This window comes from Physella acuta, unplaced genomic scaffold (assembly GCF_028476545.2).
Source record: "Physella acuta isolate Inbredline_101_S28 unplaced genomic scaffold, ASM2847654v3 ptg002116l, whole genome shotgun sequence".
NCBI classification, from domain to species: domain Eukaryota; kingdom Metazoa; phylum Mollusca; class Gastropoda; family Physidae; genus Physella; species Physella acuta.
Window position 1 is genome coordinate 1 of NW_026733617.1, and position 22645 is coordinate 22645.

General features: G+C 34.3%; 2 protein-coding genes across 3 annotated transcripts; one reads left to right on the forward strand and one right to left on the reverse strand.

Moving 5' to 3' along the window:
• The first annotated feature begins 1532 nt into the window (after positions 1–1532).
• Positions 1533–8075, forward strand: LOC131932235 (S-adenosylmethionine decarboxylase proenzyme). The gene is made up of 11 exons (XM_059289096.1): positions 1533–1695; positions 4752–4838; positions 5561–5687; positions 5778–5880; positions 5993–6035; positions 6145–6199; positions 6300–6380; positions 6683–6775; positions 6882–6956; positions 7068–7148; positions 7322–8075. Exons 1-11 carry the CDS (start codon positions 1586–1588, stop codon positions 7457–7459), a joined length of 993 nt encoding a protein of 330 aa, XP_059145079.1. The 5' UTR covers positions 1533–1585; the 3' UTR covers positions 7460–8075.
• A 2073-nt stretch (positions 8076–10148) lies between these two features.
• LOC131932237 (intraflagellar transport protein 88 homolog) lies at positions 10149–20534 on the reverse strand. 2 transcript variants are annotated; one of them, XM_059289099.1, is made up of 26 exons: positions 20429–20534; positions 20093–20198; positions 19738–19803; positions 19347–19521; positions 18951–19026; positions 18735–18825; positions 18354–18458; positions 18154–18256; positions 17960–18074; positions 17358–17589; positions 16828–16898; positions 16394–16480; positions 15993–16092; positions 15585–15671; positions 15328–15397; positions 15113–15229; positions 14813–14921; positions 14141–14179; positions 13874–13985; positions 12970–13085; positions 12469–12587; positions 12249–12355; positions 11860–11923; positions 11686–11718; positions 10666–10782; positions 10149–10369 (listed from the first exon to the last, which is right to left on the reverse strand). In XM_059289099.1, the coding sequence occupies exons 2-26, from the start codon at positions 20156–20158 to the stop codon at positions 10245–10247; spliced, it is 2502 nt and encodes an 833-aa protein (XP_059145082.1). In that variant the 5' UTR covers positions 20159–20198; positions 20429–20534; the 3' UTR covers positions 10149–10244. The 2 variants fall into 2 exon arrangements, with proteins under 2 accessions (XP_059145082.1, XP_059145083.1); XM_059289100.1 differs by lacking the exon at positions 11686–11718 and having other exon boundaries at positions 10150–10369.
• Between the last annotated feature and the right edge of the window lie 2111 nt (positions 20535–22645).

Genomic DNA, 22645 nt, shown 5'->3' on the forward strand with positions numbered 1-22645 from the left:
AATTCCATTTAATTAGTGATTAATTCGAGTGTTAAATAGTCTTTTAGAGCTGCAAATCGAAAGTTTGAGGGGGGGGGGGGGGGTTCAAATCGAAAGTTTGAGAGGGGTGCAAATCGAAAATTAAAGTTTGTCCCCGGGAAGGGTCGCTACGCCTCTGGGGGTGACACCATTAAGTGCCGCACCGGGTGACACCCGACCTCGCTACGCCACTGTATATATATATATATATATATATATATATATATTATATATATATATATCTATATATATATATATTATATATATATATATTTATATATATATATATTCATTGTTATATACAATCGCTTAGTTTAGACAAATTTTACCTCAGCCACTTATCGTCGGGGAAAACAAGATTTACCTAAGTTGATTTCTGAAAGTTGACCCCCTCCCTAAAAACCAAATCAGCAACAACAACAAAAAAAAAAAATACCCAATTTTTAGCTTTACAATTTTAACATAATGATCATGATTTTTGTTGATCTATTTCGATGTATTACAAAAGTATGCGCATTTTGAGCCCCCCTCCCTACCCTAAAAAAAATGAAGGCACAAACAAAATACAAAACAATACGTAGTTTAAACAATTCCCCAACACCCCAAATGAAATGTCGACATTTCTGGACGACCTGCTTAAATTATATGTGAAATTAAGTTATATATCTCAATTATAAAACTTATGTAGCTATTGGCCTACATATCCTTAAGGACCGTGAATATATTATAAAACACAAAGAGGATCGAGTGATGGCTCATCATTTTTTTAAATTTTATCATTGATGAATGTATCTCTAGGCCTATATGTAATAAAAGTAATGTGGCTTTCTTTATTCCCTTTGTTACAAACAATTTTCAATATAAAAATAAATGGTTGGGTGAATTTGTTGAACAGCTGGTTTGTCATTGTCTTTTCATTTTACACAAAATAATGCATTACATCTGTTTCAATGAAGTTGTACTGCAGCAAGTAATGTTCTCTATAAATTTTTAGTTAAGTGATTTTCCATAATTTATTTGAAAAATTATAATGGTTGTAGTACCCAATTGTGAATTGTATTTAGGGGAGGGGGTACTAAATAACATATGGGGTAAGGTGGAGGGGCAGAATGTCACATTGATGTGCCATATAATATGTGACGATTCCTTAAGCGTATTAGATCTAGATGTCTATTTGTTTTCAGTTCTACGCATTCAGATGACAGGCCTAAGAAGAAAGGAAAAGCAGACTATACTGGTATACCGGTATGTTTATTCTTAGATTTAAAAAAAAAAATTACGTCGATAATAAATTATGCCTGTTTGTCCAACAGAAATACATATGTATATCGTTGGTAAATTGTATTATCAAAACTCAATTTTAAAAGATAACAAATACTATTATTTATAAACATATTTTATATTTCAAAAAAATATTAGCGATTTAACTATAATTTTGTAATAGGTTAGGCTAGTCTTATTTAAACTGTTTTTCTTTGAAAATCTGGCCAATATATGTGCACGTCCATAATAACTAGCCTGTGCGCTTATTCGCTACTGCTACTCAGTCTGGATAGGTTTATTCGTCATGGCTGCTGCCACTGGACAACATTTTTTTGAAGGGACTGAAAAACTGCTGGAAGTCTGGTTTTCTTCCTCTGTAAATGATAAAACATGCGATCTGCGAACGATTGAAAGGCAAGAATTTGGCTTTTTCTTTAGTTATTTACACGATTGCTTTTTTTTTAATATGAAGATTATGATTAAGTTGATACAATTTTGCTGCATCTTTACTTTCACGTGTCGGGGAAACGTGTCGCAGACCGTGATGTGTATCACTATCACGCGACCGGTTAGAAGTGGAAACTGCTTATGACGGCACAATGGTGCACCTGCTTAAAACTATCTTAACCTTCTTTTTGTAGGACTCAAAGTTTTATTTTTGAAAATGCATTTATATTGACATTACAAGCAGATTTTTCAAACCAAGAAAAAAAAGGCCAGATAGACAAAAGGAAGGGCAGAGCACATGCCTGTGCACCGCCAAGAGCCCGACATAGCAGGTCACTTTGACACAGATCTGAAATCTAGATTCTAGTCTAGATCTACTTATTTTATACATTACATTATCTAGATCTAGGTAAACCTCCATTTTAGCGTATTTTATTCTCCATTGCTTGTTTACCTCCAGTTGAGCGTATTTTATTATAACAACCGAAACACACCAAAACATTAGGAAAACACGATTTATTATTTGTATTGTATTTTTGTTTTCACAAATGAATAAAATGAATGTTTAAAAAACACGACTTGTTTATTTGTATTGTATTTTTGTTTTAACAAATGAATAAAAAAACAACAAAGAGACTGACTGAAGTGCTTTGTTCGTTGGTTACAAAAATAGAGATGCACACTTTGACAATTAAGTGTTCCAATTTCAACTAAACTGAATAAAAGTATTAAAAGGCACAATAATGCTGCTAAAAGTGGGCCGGGGGGGGGGTGGAATTTGGTGACGGATGGCTTGGAGTGTTAGAGAAAGTTTGACAACAAAAAAAATAATGTTAGAGGTCGTCCATAAATGACGTCACACTAGTAGGGGGAGGGGCAGAGGCGTAGCGCGGTTGACACCATTTAGGGGGGGGGGTGACACCAAGGCAAAAAATAGCAAAATATATAGAGAAAAATGATAATTCCACTTAATTAAGTGATTAATACGAGTGTTAAATAGTCTTTTAAGAGGTGCAAATCGAAAGTTTGAGGGGGGGGGGGTGCAAATCGAAAGTTGAAAGTTTGTCCCCGGGAAGGGTCGCTACGCCTCTGGGGAGGGGGGGGGCGTAATTTTGTGACGGTGTGTGTTGAGGGGACGGGGGTTCAGATGGTGCTACGTCATTTGGGGGGGGTCTTGCTTTTTGTGGCGACACGCTTTTTTTACGATTTTTTCCTTCCCCTCCCCTCCGTTACACGTCGTCACAAAAAGTCAGACCCCCCTAAAATGACGTCACACCACAGCCTACACCCACCCCCCCCCCCTCAAAATTTCTGTTGAATTTTTCTTAAAACATCGATACTTTTTCCAAAATCTTGTCAGAACTCTGTCAACATAGAGTATTTTGATCAATTCCTATTACAATTTATTAAAACCGTTTTCTAAAACGCGAAATAACGGCTAAAACTCGTTTTTCTAACATTGCTTTTTTTATAATGCAAAAAAAGTGACGTCACACCATCTGAAACCCCACCCCCTCCCCCTCATCACACACCGTCACAAAATTGCGGACCCCCTCTCCCTTACGAGTGTGACGTCATTTATGGACGACCCCACGTCAATTTTTTTTTTTAAAAGCCAGAAATTTACTCACACAAAAAATCATACTTGATACATATATCAAAATATTTGGAAGGATGGTAGATTTACTATGAATTTAAATAACATACAACTCTATAGTAAAAATATTTTTTTCAGTTTTGGCGAAATTGTCAAACAAAAAAACACAGAGTTTGTACATTTATTGCATAAATACAAAAATATAATACAGAATAATTAACAGTGTATCAGTTTCACCATGAGACAAATGCCTTTTTAAAAAAATACGATACAAATAAACAAGTCGTGTTTTTTAAATATTCATATTTATTCATTTGCTAAAACAAAAATTATACAATACAATTAATAAATCGTGTTTTCCTAATGTTTTGGTGTGTTTCGGTTGTTATAATAAAATACGCTCAACTGGAGGTAAACAAGCAACGGAGAATAAAATACGCTGAAATGGAGTTTTACCCTAGATCTAGATCTAGATGAGGCATTCCACTTTCATATTAAGAGAATGAAAAGATGTTGAGGACCCAACTTGTTGATCTATGAATAATAAAATAAAAATAAGGTGTTACAAAGCTCTAGTCTTATAAAAGTCAAAGTCTAATTCTAGAACCAATCAAGATAAGTCTGTAATCTAGATCTAGCGATTTTTACTAGGTTAGTGTTAATACCCTAGTTAGATCTAGCTAACTGAGCTGGCAGCTAGATATAGGCCTAAAGATCTAGTGCTACCTAAGGTCTTGTGCTTTATAGCTAGATCTAGGTTAAACCTTATTTATTCAACAAGTCCTATTGAAACGTAACTTGACATTTCTAGGGAGATTCCTTTTTTAATTGATTAGTTATACCAGTCTCTGGGGTTCTGCTAGATCAGCCACTGACCAATGAAATGCTTGTAACACATGCCTGGGAGAGCTGGTTTTAAAAACTTACCATTGTAGTAGTACGTCAATATACCCAATAGGCTTAATTATTATAATTAGGTCTATGATGCATAGACCTGCATTTTTATTTTTTGTAAATTGAGGGGTTAAGGAGTTAAAGACAAAAATGTCTTTGATTTTATTAATTTGACCTTTTCTAGAGTCTAAATAGTTTTTCTTACACAATTCCAGCCTAATTGCAGTAGGCCTATGACTTCAATACTTTTTCATTCTTCACACCTATTATTTTATTTACTGTGTTAGAAAATATCCATTGCAAGTGGTTAAACCATTTTCAGAAATGATAGGACTGTATAGAACCAAGGATTGGTTGCAGTTATAAACATAGGGTGTTTTACATCTGGTGCCAAATTGATTAGCTAACTTGATGTATGAATAATTTAACCTAATTCTATTGATTTGTAAAAGGTGCTTTGAATTTTCTTGTTTTATTGAATATTTAGTTATGACTGTTTTTTTTCTAACACGTATTTTTTTTTAATTTTCAGAAAAGATTGGGAGAAGCTTTTAAAGCTTGTAAGATGTGAGATCATCAGCTGTATGAAGCATGATGATATGGATTCATATGTTTTAAGGTACATTTCAAGCTTTTAAAAATGTTCTTGACCTGTTAATATATGAAGTCGAGGGTATATTTTAAAATCAAGTTAACAGTCACAGTAAAATATCGAGCCTGTAAAAATATTTTTGTTTACAGTGTCACAATCTTTAGCAAGCCACTAGATGCTGCACTCAGCTCCCAGGCAATGAACTTAATATCTGGACAGTGTTTGTTCAAATTTTAAGTCACCCAAGAGACAAAAATTGATGAAATTTGCTGCAAAAAGTGAATATGTAGTATTTTCTTTGAAAGGGTTACGTAGTCCATTTTAAAAAGATTCCATTCTTCCTTTTTCAAGAAGATAATTTTTGGAAGTTATCCAAGTTATTACTCGTGTTTAAAAAACAAATACAACTATTACCTTTACAGATGATAATTTAATTATATCATGCTATTTATTGCTATGGTACAAATTCTGGCTAAAGCACAATTTGAGACACATTGGAAACTGCAGGTTGCTTAACTTTAGCTCTACCCGCTGAGTTGGTCACTCACAGTTTCCAGGGCAACTGTGGAAAGTTTAAACAGATATTGTGTGCGAGCAACTGGTTGGTAAATCACATTTTGGACAGTTGTAACCTGGTGGTCCCTTGTGTATCAGAAAGTGAATTAGGAAACTAAAGTGTCAGGTCTGAATAATGAGCTCAGGTTTTTGTACCCCAAAAGTCTAATATTTGGCTTACATTTTGTCCACAGTGAAAGCAGTATGTTTGTTACACAGAACAGATTTATTCTGAAAACTTGTGGGACCACAACTTTGCTTATTGCAGTGAAACATTTAGCCCAGCTGGTAAAAAGAGAGTGTGGCTTTGATACAATTGCAGTAAGTTTTTTTTCTTTACCTTCTATTGTCCTTTATCTATTTCCTCGTGTCTTTCTGCAAGTTAAATAAATTTTTCTTGTCTCTCTACAGGACATTTTCTATTCTCGCAAAAATTTTACTCGTCCAGAACTTCAGCATTACTTGCACCAGTCTTTTGACAAGGAAGTGGATCATTTGGATCAGATGTTCACAAGTAATTAACTTTTTTTGGAATTGGTTTGTCTCTTGCAATATTGCCCTATGTCACATTCACATGTTCTGCTGGTGTCCAGTTTGTAATGTATTTTAATCCAACAACTTCACAGATGGTGCTGCCTATGTGCTTGGTAGGATGAATAAAGATTGTTGGTAAGTTTTATTCATGTATTATGTTACATACTGTAAACTTAGCTAAATAGATAAAGCATGTTTGTAATGTTATAATGCAAACAACCCCATTTTCTCCCCTTTCTTTTAGGTACCTTTACACTCTTGAGAATGGTGGTGTTGAAACACCAGATCAAACATTTGAGGTAAAAATGTTTTTATGGTAGTATTCTTAAATTTATCATTTCAAAAGTAATGTACCATTGTTTGGTCAGTTTTCAGTATAAGTTGATCTATTATTTGCAGTTGCTGATGTGGGACATGTGCCGCAGTAAAATGGAAATCTTTACTCGTGAAGTATCTGTTGATGGTAAAGATGCTACTCAGGTAAATTTTGTTGTGGGATCTCCAGCTATTGTTTGTTCATTTGCAACATGTTTCTACAGTTGCAAGAAAACAGTGCAATGAGAAATGAATGCGCAAATACAATTTATATTAATACTTTAATTTTGTTATATTTTGTTGAAATATGATTTATTATGCTATATTGTCCATGCAGTCACTCTGTTTTAATGTCTATAAAAGTTCTATTTGAGAAAACAAAAATACCTGTGCGCAGTTTTCTGTTGCTTGTCTTTCTGGTCACCAATTATTAGTTTTAAACAATGCACTTTATATTTCCTTTACAGAAATCAGGCATATGTGACATAATCCCTGGGATCCAGATTGATGACTATCTCTTTGATCCTTGTGGGTACTCAATGAATGGACTCATGCCTGGGGTAAGTTTTGAGCTACTGCTTTATTTTGTATTTAGTCTTTTTAAAATGGTGAGTGTTAAATCATTGACAGTTGAAAGGAATAATTGTATTTCAATATTATTTTCAGGGCTACTACATAACAATCCATGTTACACCAGAGCCACACTGCAGCTATGTCAGTTTTGAAAGCAATGTTCCCCAGGTAAACTAAAGTTTAGTTAATCACTGGTCTGTTCTTTTTAGTTATGCTTAATGAAATGTCTTGCAATTGTTTTTCTTTTTTTTAAAACCATCTCAAATGTTTTTTGTTTAGGAATCTTATCAGGGTCTGATTAGAAAGGTGCTGGATGTTTTCAAACCTGGGAAATTTTTGATGACTGTTTTTGCAAACAATGTAAGTTGACCTGTTACTTATGTAACTTATTTGTAAACTATTCATTGTAAACCATTCATTATATTTTTTAAGCTCAAATTGACTTTTTAACAAACATTGCAGACTTAATAGTTATATTATCTTAGCTTATGTTAAAAGCCATTTAATTTTTAATTACATGTGTTGTTTTCCAGGCATCGATTGCTAAAGATACCCACAAACATATGGAAAAACTGGAGAGAATTGAAGGATATGTCAGGAGTGATCATCAGTTCTGCAGCCTGAAGAACTACTACCTGACTTACACCCAGTTCTCCCGTCCCGTTATTTAGGAGACCGTGTGCAGGGGCCTTATTTGGGTGCGTCGTCATAACCAACAGCGTTTGAGGAGGGGGCGGCTAGAGGGAATGGCTCAGTCTTGTAGCCATAAAGATGTCCCCTCTCAGCTGAAGACGCACTTGAGGCCTGCCTGCACACCATGTGTGATGCTAGTTAGCAATGTCAAGTCTAGATTTTCTTACTCTCATTTCTACTTCAGTCGGTGTTTTTCCTATTTCTCACGTGTGTGTCCTCGCTTTGTTTTTCGTTTTTGTTTGCGCTGTCAGATTTTTGTGTGGCGTTCTCGCAAGGGGAGAAAGAAGCTGAGTGTCAGGAAGGGGTACATTGTACGCAAGCCTAAATAGTATTTTTTGTGGTGGCCATTCTGAATGGTGTTTTAAAATCTTTGTCGAAAACCCACATTCGACCTAAAAAATACAGAGCATTCAGTTGTGTGGAGCCAGGTTCATTCAAAGCTGTATTGGACATAATTATGTCAAGAAATGTTGCAGCAAGAGGTTCAATAGATACGCCTACTTGAAGGCATGGTACATATCAGTTATCTCAGTTGATGAGATTTTGTTCTAGAGATAAGAGGTTGTCGCTTGTGTTTTTTTTTAACTTGTGTTTTTTTTTAAATATTTTTTTTTTTTCTGGTAGCACAGTAATTTTTTATAGAAAAGAAATTCAGGACATTACCATAATTGTTTGGGATGTTAACCCTTCACAGACAATTGCAGCCTGTAGATTTATTATACTATTAGGCAAATTAAGTTATGTTATTTTTTATACTGTGGCTGTTAATTGATAAGAACTTTCAGGTTTCTTAAGTTAAAGGAAGGTCATTTCATGGTCAATTTCAAGATCACTTTTTGTGCACTCTTGTTTTTCAGCTATTGATAATGTTTAATGGTCTGCTAAATTACAAATTATATAGTTCATTAAGTTTTTAATACTTTGTTTTTTGGATCGTAATCAGATCCCCCCTTATAGGCCTATTCATGGAATTTTGAAATGTCATTTTCGCCTGAAAAATTAAAAAATTTTCATTCCTTAAGTCTGTTCAAGTAATGACCAGATCTAGACAAATTTAAGGAAATGATACTTTATCAGTGAACTATCGATAAAAACCTTTTTTCCCCCCCATCTCGTCTACTCAAGGTTTTTTCACTAAATTTTCAATTCATTTCCTATTTGAATTGTTCATACTTCCTATTTTCATAGTTTGCTGTATTTCTGCATATCCATCCTGTTTCTCTTGCTCACTGAGAAAATTGTTCAGTTGAGCATAATTAAGGAGGATTATGCTAGCTTGCTTTTGTTACCATTGAGCTGTTATTTATTTAGGTGGTGGGGGGGGGGGGGTGTAGAAAATGACATTTTAAGACTCATATATAATTCACTTAAATGGTACCACCTTTCCTTTGGCATATGGGGGGGGGGGGTGTTGGCTTTTTTCCATGCCATCATGTTTTTAAATTTTTATTTCTTTCTACTGCTAATTTGATTCCCCTAGGTGCAGAAACCCCTGTTCAGTTGTATTATATCATTTTCCCTCATCTACTTGATTGTGCTGTTTATGTTTAGATTTTTTAAGATTTGACTGTAAGGGGTTATAGTAAGTGTTAGTTTCTTTACTTTTTACATCAGAACCCTTGTTTATTTTTTATGTCCAGGCTTGTACATTTTTTAAAATGAGTTTTGAAATACAAGTGAAGTAAAATCATCACTGCTGTGACTGCTGATGAAGTTAAAAATTCATTTTACAAGATCAGTCATTGCAGTACTGATTTTGGCAACATTTATTGACATTTGTCCATCTTTGGCTTGTTATTACACTGACCCTCCTGACCGATGAATCCCTTGGGTGGATCAAGGGCCCCGACCTCGTGTTCAACACCAGGTTACATGTTGTGTACCAGTTATCATTAGCTGTCTCTGTCATTATGCCAACAGAATTGTATCTAAACAATTGGTTTGAGTTCTCTTTGGCATGGATATACCTATGAGTAAAGCTAATGATCTGGTCTATTGTTTTACGCATTTGAGAAAAAAAGTCATCCTATATGGATGTTACTACCTAAGTGATAGTGTGCTGTCACACTTGACACATCTGAGGTTAGCAATTTTGCTTTGGTGATGGTTCTTTTATTGTGTTTATATAAGTTGCTAAGACACCAAGGTGTGCAATGATATAGAAGGTTGTATTGTTAGTTTGCTCTTTTGGCATTTTCCATAATCTGGTCTGGATTTTATCTCTTGTTGACTGGCAAAATCTTTGGTCTTCTACACCTTATTTGGTCAAGTCAACTTATAAATATTGAGACTAATTGAGATAGTACTTAGGATCTGATGCTGGCATTTTAAAAATAAAAATAGTTTCAAAGTACAGTGGCATGGAGTCTTGTACATTATTATAATTTACTGTATCTGGCATTAAACATATTTGCGTCTAAAAAGTTGTTTGAATGTGTTGTGAGAACATTTCTTTAACCACCAGCTAGTTTAATTACACCCATTTATCTGCTATGGTGCCACTAATAAAGATTTTGCTTGCTTTATCATGGTTTTCATTTTTTTTTTAAAGAAACTGCTTGTTTTGTGTTACATATTTATTACATCAATAAGATGTCATAAAAACAAATTACAAAATATTCATAAGACATAAGTGGTCTGCTAATAATAATCACAATTTTTTAAATAAGTTAAATAAGACAACTTTTCAAGAAGCCTGCCTTTGGGCTAAAAAGTAAAAAACATCACTTAATTAAGTCTCCAGCATGTGCACAGGTATCAACTTTATTCAGGTAGCAGGTCTTCACCCAATTTCTCATCACCAAAATCATCCTCATGAGGCCCCTTTCTACGAGCTGCAGTCTTTGGTCTTTCTGCTTGAGGACCAAGTGGGTCAGAGTAAGTTGTATCTGTGGGGGGAAAAATATGGTTGGGAAGTCTCCATTCAATACAGAACTGGATTTGTGCTGCACGTATGTGTAATGTTTGTGTTGCTATTGATCCAGTTTGTGTAGGTTTACAGTAACCCAAATCTTAAATTTAATTATTTTAATAAGTCAAACTGGCTACCTAAGGCAAACCTAGTAAGATAACTGCTGAAGTGACACATGCATGTGTACGTTAACACTTTAAAAACATTTTTCTTCCAAACAGATCTACTAGCAGTCAATTAAGTCATTAATTAGAGATGACCATTAACACTTACCTATTTCCTGTGGCTGACTTGTGTATGGGCTCCTGTCATTATCATCCAGCTTTGGTCTCATTCTCTGTTTCTTTGATCCCCGGCTTTGCTGTCCCGCACTACCTTCTCTGTCTAAATCTGTGTACAAGTTTTAAGTTGTTTGAAAAAATGCCATCTTCCTATTATAACTTGGGCCTATCTACAACTGTAAGCATTTATATAGTAAGAGGTCTGACATGGGAAAATACTGGATTTTTTGGCTTGATGCAAAGCAAAAGTTACTAATACTCACAGCTATCATTATTTTAAACTTTAAGAAAAATAGACCATGTTTTTTGACAGTTTTATAATTTCAATTAACCAAAGGATTTCTTTAAAAAATTTCTGGACTGAAGTGGTGTATTAACTTAGTTCATACTAAATTTAAATCACTGGTACCAATATTGAAGTGTAATGGGAGGTGTGCACTTTTTTTTTATTTTTAAAATTAGCATTTAATGATAAAAAAAAAGAAGTTCCACTAAAAAGTAAGAAATAAGAAAAACAAACAAATAGCAACAGTTAATGCATAAAAAAAATCTATGGATCTGCAAAAATTGAATAAGTTGCTAGTGTTTTGAACTAAGCATGCAAAAGAAACACTCTTATTAGATTCATTAAAGTCTGGTTTTGATAAATAAAAATACTATATTTTTTACAATGTTCACAATCTCTTGATAAAATCAAATGACTAGATCAGCAAAAAAAAAGACCCCACATTTTTCAGTGATTAAATCCTACATACTATTTGAATTTAAATCTTACTGAATGGAAGAAGCAATATTTTAAAATGGAAAAGACCCAGCTTTCAAATAATACCAAATGTGTTTAATTAGGGCAATTAAGGGTAAGTAAAGTATAATTATAATAACATTGGTTTAACGGGCCTGAAAAGATGCTTTAACACATTAATTTAGGAAAATGTACTTATTCTTCCATTACAGAAAGGCATCACACATTTAGAAATACTAAATTCTAACTACTGTGAAGTTGACTTTTGACCTTTTCTCCGGCTCATTTCTCCTTTAAATCCATCTATGACAAAGAATAAAACTACAATTTCAATACCAGTATCAGCGTTACTGGTAAAAAAATCGTTAAAGTGGATAATTGTTTCATGTTCTGGTGTAATATTTTTTAATGGAATGTGACCACAAGTTGAATGTTTTCTCTCACCACTTCCTGCACTGCTCTCTCTCCTGGCCCGCCCACTTCCTCGCCTACCAGCACTGGTTGTTCTCTGAAAGAATACAATAGAGTATACAGTATTAAATGTCTTTTAAATCTGTTGTCAATGAGTTACCTACTACTAATATCATGAAGCACACTAAAAAGGTTGTTATTACACTTGGGAAAGTTACCACTGAAGCAATTATGACAACAGCCAGAAAAAAATTATTATTTGAAAATTGTAATGTGTCTAGAATAAATTATGTAAAAATGATAATATGACTAGAATAAATTAAGTAAAAATGATAATATTACTTGAACAAATTATGTGAAGATGTTAACACGACTAGAATAAATTACATGTAAACAATAACAAGACCAGAATCAATTATTACTTGTTCCCTGAGTTCTTTATTTTTCTCAGCCTTTTTTAATTTGGTGGCGAATTCTTGTGCCTCATTCATTCCAAGGTCTGTACACAGCCGCACTAAAAACTTCAAACCTGGAAGTTGAAACAACAAACAATATGAGATTTTATTAAGAGTTTAGGCTGATCTAAGCGGGTTATTTTAATTAATTATGAGAAATCATTGTAATTAAGACCACTGCACTCACATTCTACATTATCTGGAAACTTTCTGTGGATTTGCTTGTATGTCTCCAGTGCTTTTTGGTAGTTGCCACTGCGACGATAGCAGCTGGCAATCATCAGGTGCCATTTCACTTGGTTGGGTCTGAAGACAAAGTAAATGACTTATGTCAGATTTGTGACAATGACAGTAGCTTACAGTGTGATGTGTGAATACTGGACCAGTATGTTTGTTACTGGACAGGTGAGATGGTAGTTTAATGGAGTAATGTTACATAGCTTAAGGTCTAACATGGTGGTAAATGGACTAGTGTATAGCTTCAGGGCTAATGTGATGGTATATCATTGGAGGACTTTTTTGCTGGTTGGAGGACATTCTAACATGATGGTAATTAATAGACTACTGGCAGTCATGATTAAGTAAATGGATGAGTGGGTAGTTTACTAGTTTGATGATATATCATTGGAGGACTTCTGCTGTAGATGATTGGAGGGTTTGCTGAAGATCCATTATAATGTTAACTTACTGTACAAGAGATGCTCTCTCAAAGTAATGTATAGCTTTCTCACAGAACTGAGAGTCAATGTAGTAGGCACCAAGCCATTCAATCACAGGGATGTTGGAAGGAAAATGGCGGTAGGACTGAAATGTAAATTTTTAAATTTTACACTCTGAACTGACTCAAAAGGTTTTCCTTTTAACACCTTTGCAGCACATAAGTGACTATGTCTTATAGCACAATTCTAATAATGTAAAAAGAAAGGTGTAATTATAGCATTCTACTTTGATTACTCCAGCTCAATTACAATGTGTTAAAATAATGTACTGCGGCTTAAAAAAACACATTAAACAAAAGTCAGGATATAAAAAATTATTATGAAGATGATAGTTTCACTTTAAAAAATTTAAATGGCAGATAAAGTACATTAGTTGAAAACCACATTAACAGAAGATTACATTCTTGATTTTCTACTGAAATAAATGCAGTGGGATAGATATAATTGGAGAAAAAATTAGCAAAATAAAATGCGATTAATTTTTTTCATGTAGTCAACATCTTTTCCTTTTTGTGCCCAAGACACATGGGTCCAGAGTAGTGGAATGTTAGAGCATACTACTGCTAACCCGAGATGTCTCGAGTTCGTATCTGGTTCAAGCCAGTGGAGTGTCACAGAGTCACCCAACTCTGATGGGTACCTAACTCACGTTAGGGAAAGTAAAGGCGGCTGGGTATAGTGCTGACCATACCATCCCTTCATATGCTGAGGTCACAAAAACTAGTGAACTCAACTTCACTTGTCCAATGAACCATCAGGTTGGAAGGGGAACTTTACTTTGATGTAGTGCAGTAGTGCAGCACCATAAACATTTGCCACAATGAAAAGGTTAAACAAAGCATAGTTCTGTTATTGTTTTGACTGGGAACCTACATCAAAATAGTACTGAAAAGCCAATGACTTGTCTCCCTCATTATCATGCAGTTCTCCCATTCTTGCTAGAACACTAGGATCAGAGCTGACCACACCAATCAGTTGCATGAACCTAGTGAAGAAAATATTTCTTTAGTTTAAGTACAACAACTGTAACAAAAATATATTTTAAACTCAATGAATCTGTGAGTTTTGTGGTGTAGTTTAACTATCTATAATAAAAATGTTTATAAATGGACAGAGTCAATAAGGCTTGTAGCATATTACCATTCTGTAGCTTGAGCAGTGTCTTCTAGCTGTTCATATCTTTACGGTTGTTAAGGTTAGTATACATACTCTCAATCAGAATTTGTAAGAAAAAAGCAAGTTAGAAATAAATTTATATTCAAGATTGGTATATTCGGGTCCATAAAACTCATGGTTACAAAGCTGAGAAGTCCTGAGTTTAACCCCCAGGGAAGATGAGGCTCAATAGCTGGGGGGCAGCAACCCATATAGGGGAGAAAACCCCAAAATCAAACAACCCCCGCTTTGTAGTATTGTAGTTCATTCTTGGTTAGACAAAAGCTATAGATGCAAATCCAAAAAGAAAAGCAGGCTGGGATCGCAGTCAACAGCCTGTATGGCACATAACAGGTTAACACATAATTATTAATTGAGTTGGAGAAAATCCTATCCTATATTATAATTATGAACGAAGAAAAAAAACTCAAAACCTCGTTTATTTAGTAATCTCAGGTGTGAAGTATCTGAATTAGTTTTTAATAATTAATGAAATATCTAATTTAGTCAACATGTATAAATTGCTGTTGTTAAGTTTGTGAGGATTCAAATGCACATTAAGTCTGGTTGAAATGGGAGAAAGTTAGCTGTCAGGATACCGGTACTATCATAAAAGACACGTCTAATTGAATAAAACTTTTGCTGGGCCAAGGATACGTGTCAGCTATTTGATACATGACTTGTGGACTGTTTCTCAGTATAGCATGGAGTTTGTAGAAGCAATCAATGCCTTCTTCCAGCCGACTCAGGCGTTTATTGCACAAACCTGACCAACAGAGTCAATGTTTAATTAGTTGCATGCAGCAAATAGTACATGGTAAAAGGCAACCTACTAATGTAAGCAAGCAGTGGTCAAGTGGGTAGGGACAATGCTGTGAGATGACAATTTTGAACAGGCAATGATGTGAGGAGTTGGCAATTATGGACATAAAATAAAGAGATGTGTACAAAGTTTACCTAGATTGTACAAAGCCTCTATACAAGATGAGTCATTGGTCAGTGCTTCTTTAAAAAACTCTCGAGCTTTTTCATAATCATGTTTGGCATATAGCACATTTCCTTTGTTAACCAGAGCTGAAAAATATATGTATGATTTTTTAAACCAATGGCAATGTGTTCATATTTTCAATTTTCTAGCTTTTGTCAGCAGGACTGTAAACAGTTTTTGTTACCTGCAGGGTTGTATCTGTCTGCTGTCATGGCAATTTCAGCATATTTGTCTGCTTGTGCATAGTCTGCTTCCTGTTGAAATAAACAGATTCAGAAGTCAGTTCTAGGACTGATAACCAGATCTAAAAAAAAAGCTTGATTTTTTTTTAAGATGGTATTTTATCACAGGTCTATTGTTAATTTAAAAAATGGTAAGTACTTTTAGGTAAATAAAAGGAAACAAATGTTGTATCTTACTTAGTTAACAACAAAACCTTACCAGAAAATAGAGGAAAGACAAATTAGTTGCTGCTGTACTGGCCACTTTTGAATCTTTTTTCTCAAAAGATTTAAGAGTTTCAATAGCCTGTTCAAATAAATTTTAAAAATCTCATGGAATAAATGTTAAATTATTTAGGTAACTTGTCAATCAACTTTGGTACCACATAATTAATTATCTAGATTTGGCATATCTTTGATTAACACTGATCATGTATTAATTGCAAGTGATTAAGATCTTAAATGGTTAAAAAAACATTAGACATACATAGCTTAATATATACATTAAATCATTAGTACAGAATGTAAAAATACATTTTAAAAATACATAAGGCAAGTGTTAAGTCATTTGAGGAATTAAAATCAATATTGTGGATATTCTGCTGGTAATTCCTACAATTTCACTTACCTGTTGAAAATTCTTCTGCTTGAGAAACATGATAGCCTTGTCAATCTCAAGGTCATGTGCAAGGTCAATGTACTGTGAATTTTTTACCATCTCAATGCACCTACACATTTTACAAAGACTTTGTTAGAACAAAGTTTAGGTAATTTCTTTAGAAAATATTTTTTTATCACTCTATTGCCAAAAAAATATTGAGTTTTGTTGTAACAAAGATTATATTGACTTTTAATGAAATAAAAATTTATACTTACTTCATTGCATGCACACAAAATTTTAAAAAGACTTCTTGGAATACAATTTAATTATGTAATTCAAGTTACACGTTTAAAACAGAGTGATGAGAAATGTGAATATGTAAAACAAAACAAATCTTGTAAGCTCAGATAAGTAGAAAAGTTCCTTACCAGTCATAGCCATCAGAGAAAGAGGATTCTATTGCAGGTGAGATGATCTTAGCAGCATATTTGATGCATCTTTCAGCTTCATATTTTCTGTTAAATTCAAATTGCATTAAACCAGTATGCAAAAAAGTGTGTTTCTCAATATTTGTAAAGAATGTTAGTTAAAACAACCTATTTTCTGTGTTTAAATTATGTTTTATATACAGTAAATGCATTTGCAATATTCAACAGTTTATAATAAAAAAAATTTTTGGTGCACAAGCCATAAATTAATACTTATAAAACTAAATATTACTGAATCAAACAATGATTATTTAAATTTTTTAAGATTTTCAAAAAAATGTGTTCATAAATTATTTTTCAAAAGTAAAATGTTGAGAGGTCTATTACAAAAAAAAAACTGACTTAAATATGCATGAAAAACATCATTTTCTTACCTTTCTCTCTCAATCTGCCTGAGTGAATCATTCTTTATCACCTCCAGGACAAGGTTGTATTGTTTGTCTTCCTGATGACAACAAAACAAACATCAGTCATTTTGTTGCTTACATGTTAGAAATCTTCATGATTAACAGGAGATCAGAACATGTGGCAACCTTCAGCATAATATAAATACATGCCACCTTTTGAGAGACTTCAGAATTTGAAAAAAATGCATGAGTTTCTAACAAATAAAAACAAATAGACATTTTGTAGATTTTTTTTCTAGGGGAGGTCACTCTACCCATTGAATTTGGAGAATGGTAAGCCCTAGTTTATTTTTATAACATTGTGTGATATTTCCTCAACTCTAATTATATATAAAATTGAATTTCAATCGTTTTTGTATTGTTTAAATTATATTCCTGTCTAAATACTTATATAAACTTAGGAATTCCATGTTCAACTAGAGCCTGCTGAACTCTAATGTATCATGAAAACAGATCTAGACACCAATGTGAGCCACTGCAGGAGGGATGAGACTTACACCATGCGACAGGTATTTGTCCTCATCATCTATCTTCAAGTCTACAGTCAACAGCTTGGCGAAACCATCCCTCATCTTTTCTCTGTCCCCCAGGGCGAAGTAACACAAGATGAGATTAAATCCAGTCTTAAAGCTGGGAGACTCTGACATGATGTGCTCAAAGGATGTGATGGCATCACTGTACTGACCCATCTTCACAAAGGTTATACCAATATTCTGCATTATTTTGGTTCTGGGTGGATAAAAAAATGCTTACATTGTTTTGGTAGTATACCTTTTTATACAAACAGAATATGAGGTTAAAAGCCTCTAAAAATAAATTTTCAAGTTTTGACTCTATGTGATGATGGCTACTTCTTAGTTATTACATCAATACATATTGAGACAACAAGAATTCTACCATTAAATGGTTATTTTTTAGAATTCCTAACTATTAAAAATTCTGTTTTCTTAGAATAAATTTTGTTATTCCTATTCTATTTGTACTCCACACTTCTACCTTATAAAATCTGAACAAATGTTGTGTTGTTATTAATAAACTTTGTATACAAAAGACATGGCAGCACTACATGTAATGTACACATCAAAGATGCTATTTTTACCTCATCTCCTTGTGTGTGTTGGGCACCTGATCTAGGGCCATCCTGTAAAACTTGACAGCCTTGGGGAAATTTCTTTGTTTAAAATAAATGTTTCCCATGTTTACTTTTAAACGACCTAAAAAAAAAGAAATTTCCTGTAAACAGAGACAACATCTCTAAATAAATGCGTCTAAATTAAAAGAAAACTTTCCAACCTGCGTTGCTGAACATTCTATTTTTTACAATGACTTGGTATGTGTTGATGGCTTCATGGTACATCTCATTAGCCACATACTGATTGGCTAAGTTGAAGAGAACCTATCAGGAATGTCAAATATTCATTTTAAAAACATGTTTTGTTGCTATCAGTAGTTCTTAACTTTATAGACATAACATAAAATGATGAGGATCTTACAGAATAAGTCAAGTCCAGGTTGATCTGGTCTCCTTTGGTCAGCTGTTCTCTTTGTCTCACCAAAACTCTTTCCTTCCTACCAGCTTCCTTAGCTTTGTCCAGCGCCTGAAGAAAGAAGTCATATACAGGAATGTTCATAGTTTTACTCAATATCACATTCAATAATCTTAGGAAATAAAACACTGCACAGTTCTTAACCAAGGTTGAGAATATTAAAATATTAAAAGAAGTATTATATTTAAAGCTTTTATTAAAAAGACTTAATATAGACCTGTATGCAAGTTCAGGTCTTAAAACTAGTGTTCATGTAAAAAGCTAGGATTGAAAGACTTTACTCAGCTAAACCATGGTTTGGCTATAGGAAGATTAAACAGTCCTTACCAGTTGAAATTCAGCTCTACTGTTGGCTAGACAACTCTCTTCAATAAGTTCATTGACTTTTTTTTCTAGCTGTCGAATTTTTTCTTCAGGACTGGATATCCATGAGGAGAAAACAAACACTACACATTACTCTGAGATTCAATGTGTTACTAAGTTTACAGGAGTGTGAGATATGGTATTGTTAGGTGGAAGTACATAGCCTAACTCTTGACTGACCTGTCTTCTGCTTTTGGTTCCAGAGGAGGTGCAGGACCTCGACCAGCTTGATTGAATGGATCAAAGCCAACCCCAGCTATGTAAGGAAAACAAACCATATGTTATTATAAAGTATACACAACATTTCTATACAGCAGCATTGAATTATAATGGAATGATTAACATTCAACCAGCATCGACAAGCTGCAGTTGTAGCAATTTTTCATCTGACCCCAAAGCCCAGACTTTTTGAAACATAAGCTAACAAGAAAAAGGCGTTTTTTATGTTTATTTCTTTATCTTAATACTAACTCTAGCCTTAATATTAATCTTCACGTAAACTCTCATCCTAAAAACAATATCAGGAGAGAAAAAAATTAATATAATACTGATGTCATATGAAATAAGCAACCAAACCTCTGTTTCCAGCAGAAGTAAAGCCAGCTGCTCTGACAGCAGTCATTGGTCTTGCCTGTCCATCCTGCACTGCCATACCACCTGTTCGACCCATGGATGAGGGCATGGCAAGACGTCCTTTGGCAGCAGTTGCCAATCTACCTGAGGCGGCAGTGAAACCTACTTTAGCCTGTGTCTAAAATAAAAGCAAACAAAATCTTTAAGCAAAAACTAATAATACAAGTTGGTAAAAGATTATATTATTTATTTTTAAAAATATTTTCAAAGAATACTTTTATACATTACTAGGTCTAAAATAACAATACAACTCTATCATGCTTAATTGGTTGCTTTCATGGCTGCTTAGAATTTATGTTATACTTTTAAAATCTACACAATCAATGCAACTCACCACTGGGCGTCGTCCATGACTCGTCCTTAAAACAGCTTTCTGGAAATTTTCATCTTGAACAAGCTCCTATAGAAGAAGGAAAGATAGTAAACAATTTATAAAATCAAGCAATCCTACATAGCATTTTTTTTTAAAATTAGCAAGTAATTTAATACATTAGCATGATAGTCTACTAGATTCTAGTTACTAGTTGTATATTTTATACAACTAGAATTTAAAGACCCTAGAGTAACTGTCTAAGACTATAGTCTAAGACCTAAGAATACTTAAGAATAGGGAGTAAAATTATGTTTTTAATTTTAATAATAATATATTTAAAATAATACTTTAATACAATTATGACAAGTTAACTTACATCTGTGTCCAACATTGCATTGTAATCATTGAATCCTGAATAGTCGTCATCTTCGTCATAATCCATTTTGATCTTTTTCTACTCTGAGTAGTCTAGCAGCTAGAGTCTGGATTGGATTTTTAAATTAAAAAAAAACCTTTTTTCAACTTGAACTTTCTGTTTCATTAAAAATTAAAAGTTTTAACAATTTTTACTAACTTATTACATTACAAGTTATCAGTATAAGATTTATGTACGACATTCTACGTTATAGTTATATAGTATAAAATGTCATAGACTAGTAACTTATTAATAGGCTAGATTCTATTTAACTTAATGAGGGTGATATAGATCTACCTGGACATTTAATTTTGAACAATAAAGTACTACTGAGGAATTTTTCAACATCCGGTCTTTAGTACTCATGCGCAGCAAACTATCGTTGCCGTTACTAGGAATTCTTTTTAAAATGAAAATACAAAAAACCCATATAAATAATCAAATGCTTTTATCGCGTTTTAAAGAATATCAAATGAGTGGGCCTAATAAAATAAAAACGATGAAGGAAACACTGTGCGTTACTAGTCTCTATATTTAAAATAAAATCCAATCCAATCGAACACAAAAGTATTAGGCCACTAAATATTTCCAAAATCTCGTAAGAAATGTCCTCAGGGGTCGTCCATAAATAAATGATGTCACACTTAACTACACAGGGAGCAGGGAACTTTGCTTTTAGTGATGTTTTGTGACGTCACATTTTCGCATTTTAAAATTTAATTATAGCACTAATTTCACACATTTTCAAAGACTTTTATAAATTGTTATATTGAAAAATGTCCAATGTATCTAAAATTGACCCGGCTCAGAAAGAAATATATCTGGTCAAAAGACCAAAACTTGTGTTAAGGGAGGGGGGGGGGGGGGGGGTGGAAGGCTAAAGTGGGACGCTTTGTATGGTGTGGGGTAGAGGTGTGACTTTCAGTGACGATGCGACAATGGGGAGAGATGGGAAGTAAAACCCTCTAAAAAACTTGACTTTATATTTAATCTTTACATAATCTGCACTTATCAAACCTGAGAGTAGCCTGCGTATAATTAGGGTAATGATATCTCTTTAATGATTAATTGAAGTTAATTTCAATTAATTTAATTTATGATTTGGGTTAGTAATATACTTATTAAGGGATAGTGTATATATAACACGAAATAAGACTTTTGTACCACCTCACACCTTTCCAATTCCATACGTTACTATCATCCTACATATTAGAGCAAATTTTTAGCGTCCACATTGCAGTGTCCCTGCAGGTAAGGCTCAATACTGGGCACAGCAACTCATCTAGGGGATACAGCTCTAACAACTGCTGCCATAAAGATTGTTGTCTTGTAGCATGTTATTGGGCGGACAACGGCTGTGGATTAGTGATATCGAACTCAGAAGAAAAGCAGGCTGAAACAAGAGTCAAGTCATATGGCACATAACATATTGACAAGCAATTCTTAATTGTGTTGGAGGAAGTTCCTTCCAACACTAAAATTAAGATCGAAGAAGAAGAAAATTCTATTTTTTGCTTTTGTGTAACACCACTTTACGTTTTTTTCCTTTATACTTTCTCTTTTAACGGTATTTTTCTCAGTCATCATTTTGCAACAACGGATAAGTCTATTTATAGCCCTAGTTCCCTAGTAGATACAGCCATTTTGGTACACTGTAGGATGGTCATGTGACTGATTGGGTCCTGCAGCCTGTGATGTGTTCTTGTCATTTCTGACAGCCGACGTAATGACGGTCTGTTAAAAATAAACCCCAGTAGATGGCGCGCCTGTTTGTGCAGTTCGCAACTAAATATAGGCTTATTGTTTCCAGTCCAGTTTTATAACGTGTATGCCCAACGATACAGAAATCATACAAACGTTTTAGTTTTATGTTTATAAATTGTGACGTCACTCGCATCCCGATATTTTAAAAATCATACCCACAATCAGTGGCGTAGCGAGGTCGGGTGTCACCCGGTGAGGCACTTAATGGTGTCACCCCCCCCCCCCGAGGCATAGAGACCCTTCCCAGGGACAAACTTTCAAATTTTCGATTTGCACCCCCCCCTCAAACTTTCGATTTGCACCCCCCCCCCCCCCTGAAGTTTTCGATTTGCACCCCCCCCCCCTCAAACTTTCGATTTGCACCCCCCCCTCGAGTTTTTCTCTATATATTTTGCTATTTTTTGCCTTGGTGTCACCCCCCTAAATGGTGTCACCCGGTGCGGTCCGCCCCCTCGCCCCCCCCCCCTCGCTACGCCCCTGCCCACAATCCCATCGTCACAAAGACCCCTTAAAAGTAGCTATTTTCTTTTTTTTTTTTTTTTTTTGAAAAAAAAAAAAAAGCAATTTTAGACATTTTTCCCGAAAAAGGAAGCATTTGAAATTTGAAATTTCCAAGAGATGTCTGAAAGAAACTCCCCCCGAAAGTTTCAAGTTCGGATCGCGGGATCGAGTCCGTAATACGCCCATTGGTCCACCCAGTTCTGTTTTGTACAGGGGCGGAACTACAGTGCCGCCAGACCCCGCAATGCG

Coding starts and splice junctions, on each gene's coding strand:
- LOC131932235 (XM_059289096.1), top strand. CDS start 1,586: ATGGCTGCTGCCACTGGACAACATTTTTTTGAAGGGACTGAAAAACTG. Junction 4,839..5,560: donor ATGGATTCATATGTTTTAAG/GTACATTTCAAG, acceptor TTTTGTCCACAG/TGAAAGCAGTATGTTTGTTA. Junction 6,957..7,067: donor TTGAAAGCAATGTTCCCCAG/GTAAACTAAAGT, acceptor TTTTTTGTTTAG/GAATCTTATCAGGGTCTGAT.
- LOC131932237 (XM_059289099.1), bottom strand. CDS start 20,158: ATGGATTATGACGAAGATGACGACTATTCAGGATTCAATGATTACAAT. Junction 18,257..18,353: donor ACCTGGACTTGACTTATTCT/GTAAGATCCTCA, acceptor CATTCCTGATAG/GTTCTCTTCAACTTAGCCAA. Junction 13,086..13,873: donor CTTTTCAGTACTATTTTGAT/GTAGGTTCCCAG, acceptor TTTACATTTCAG/TCCTACCGCCATTTTCCTTC.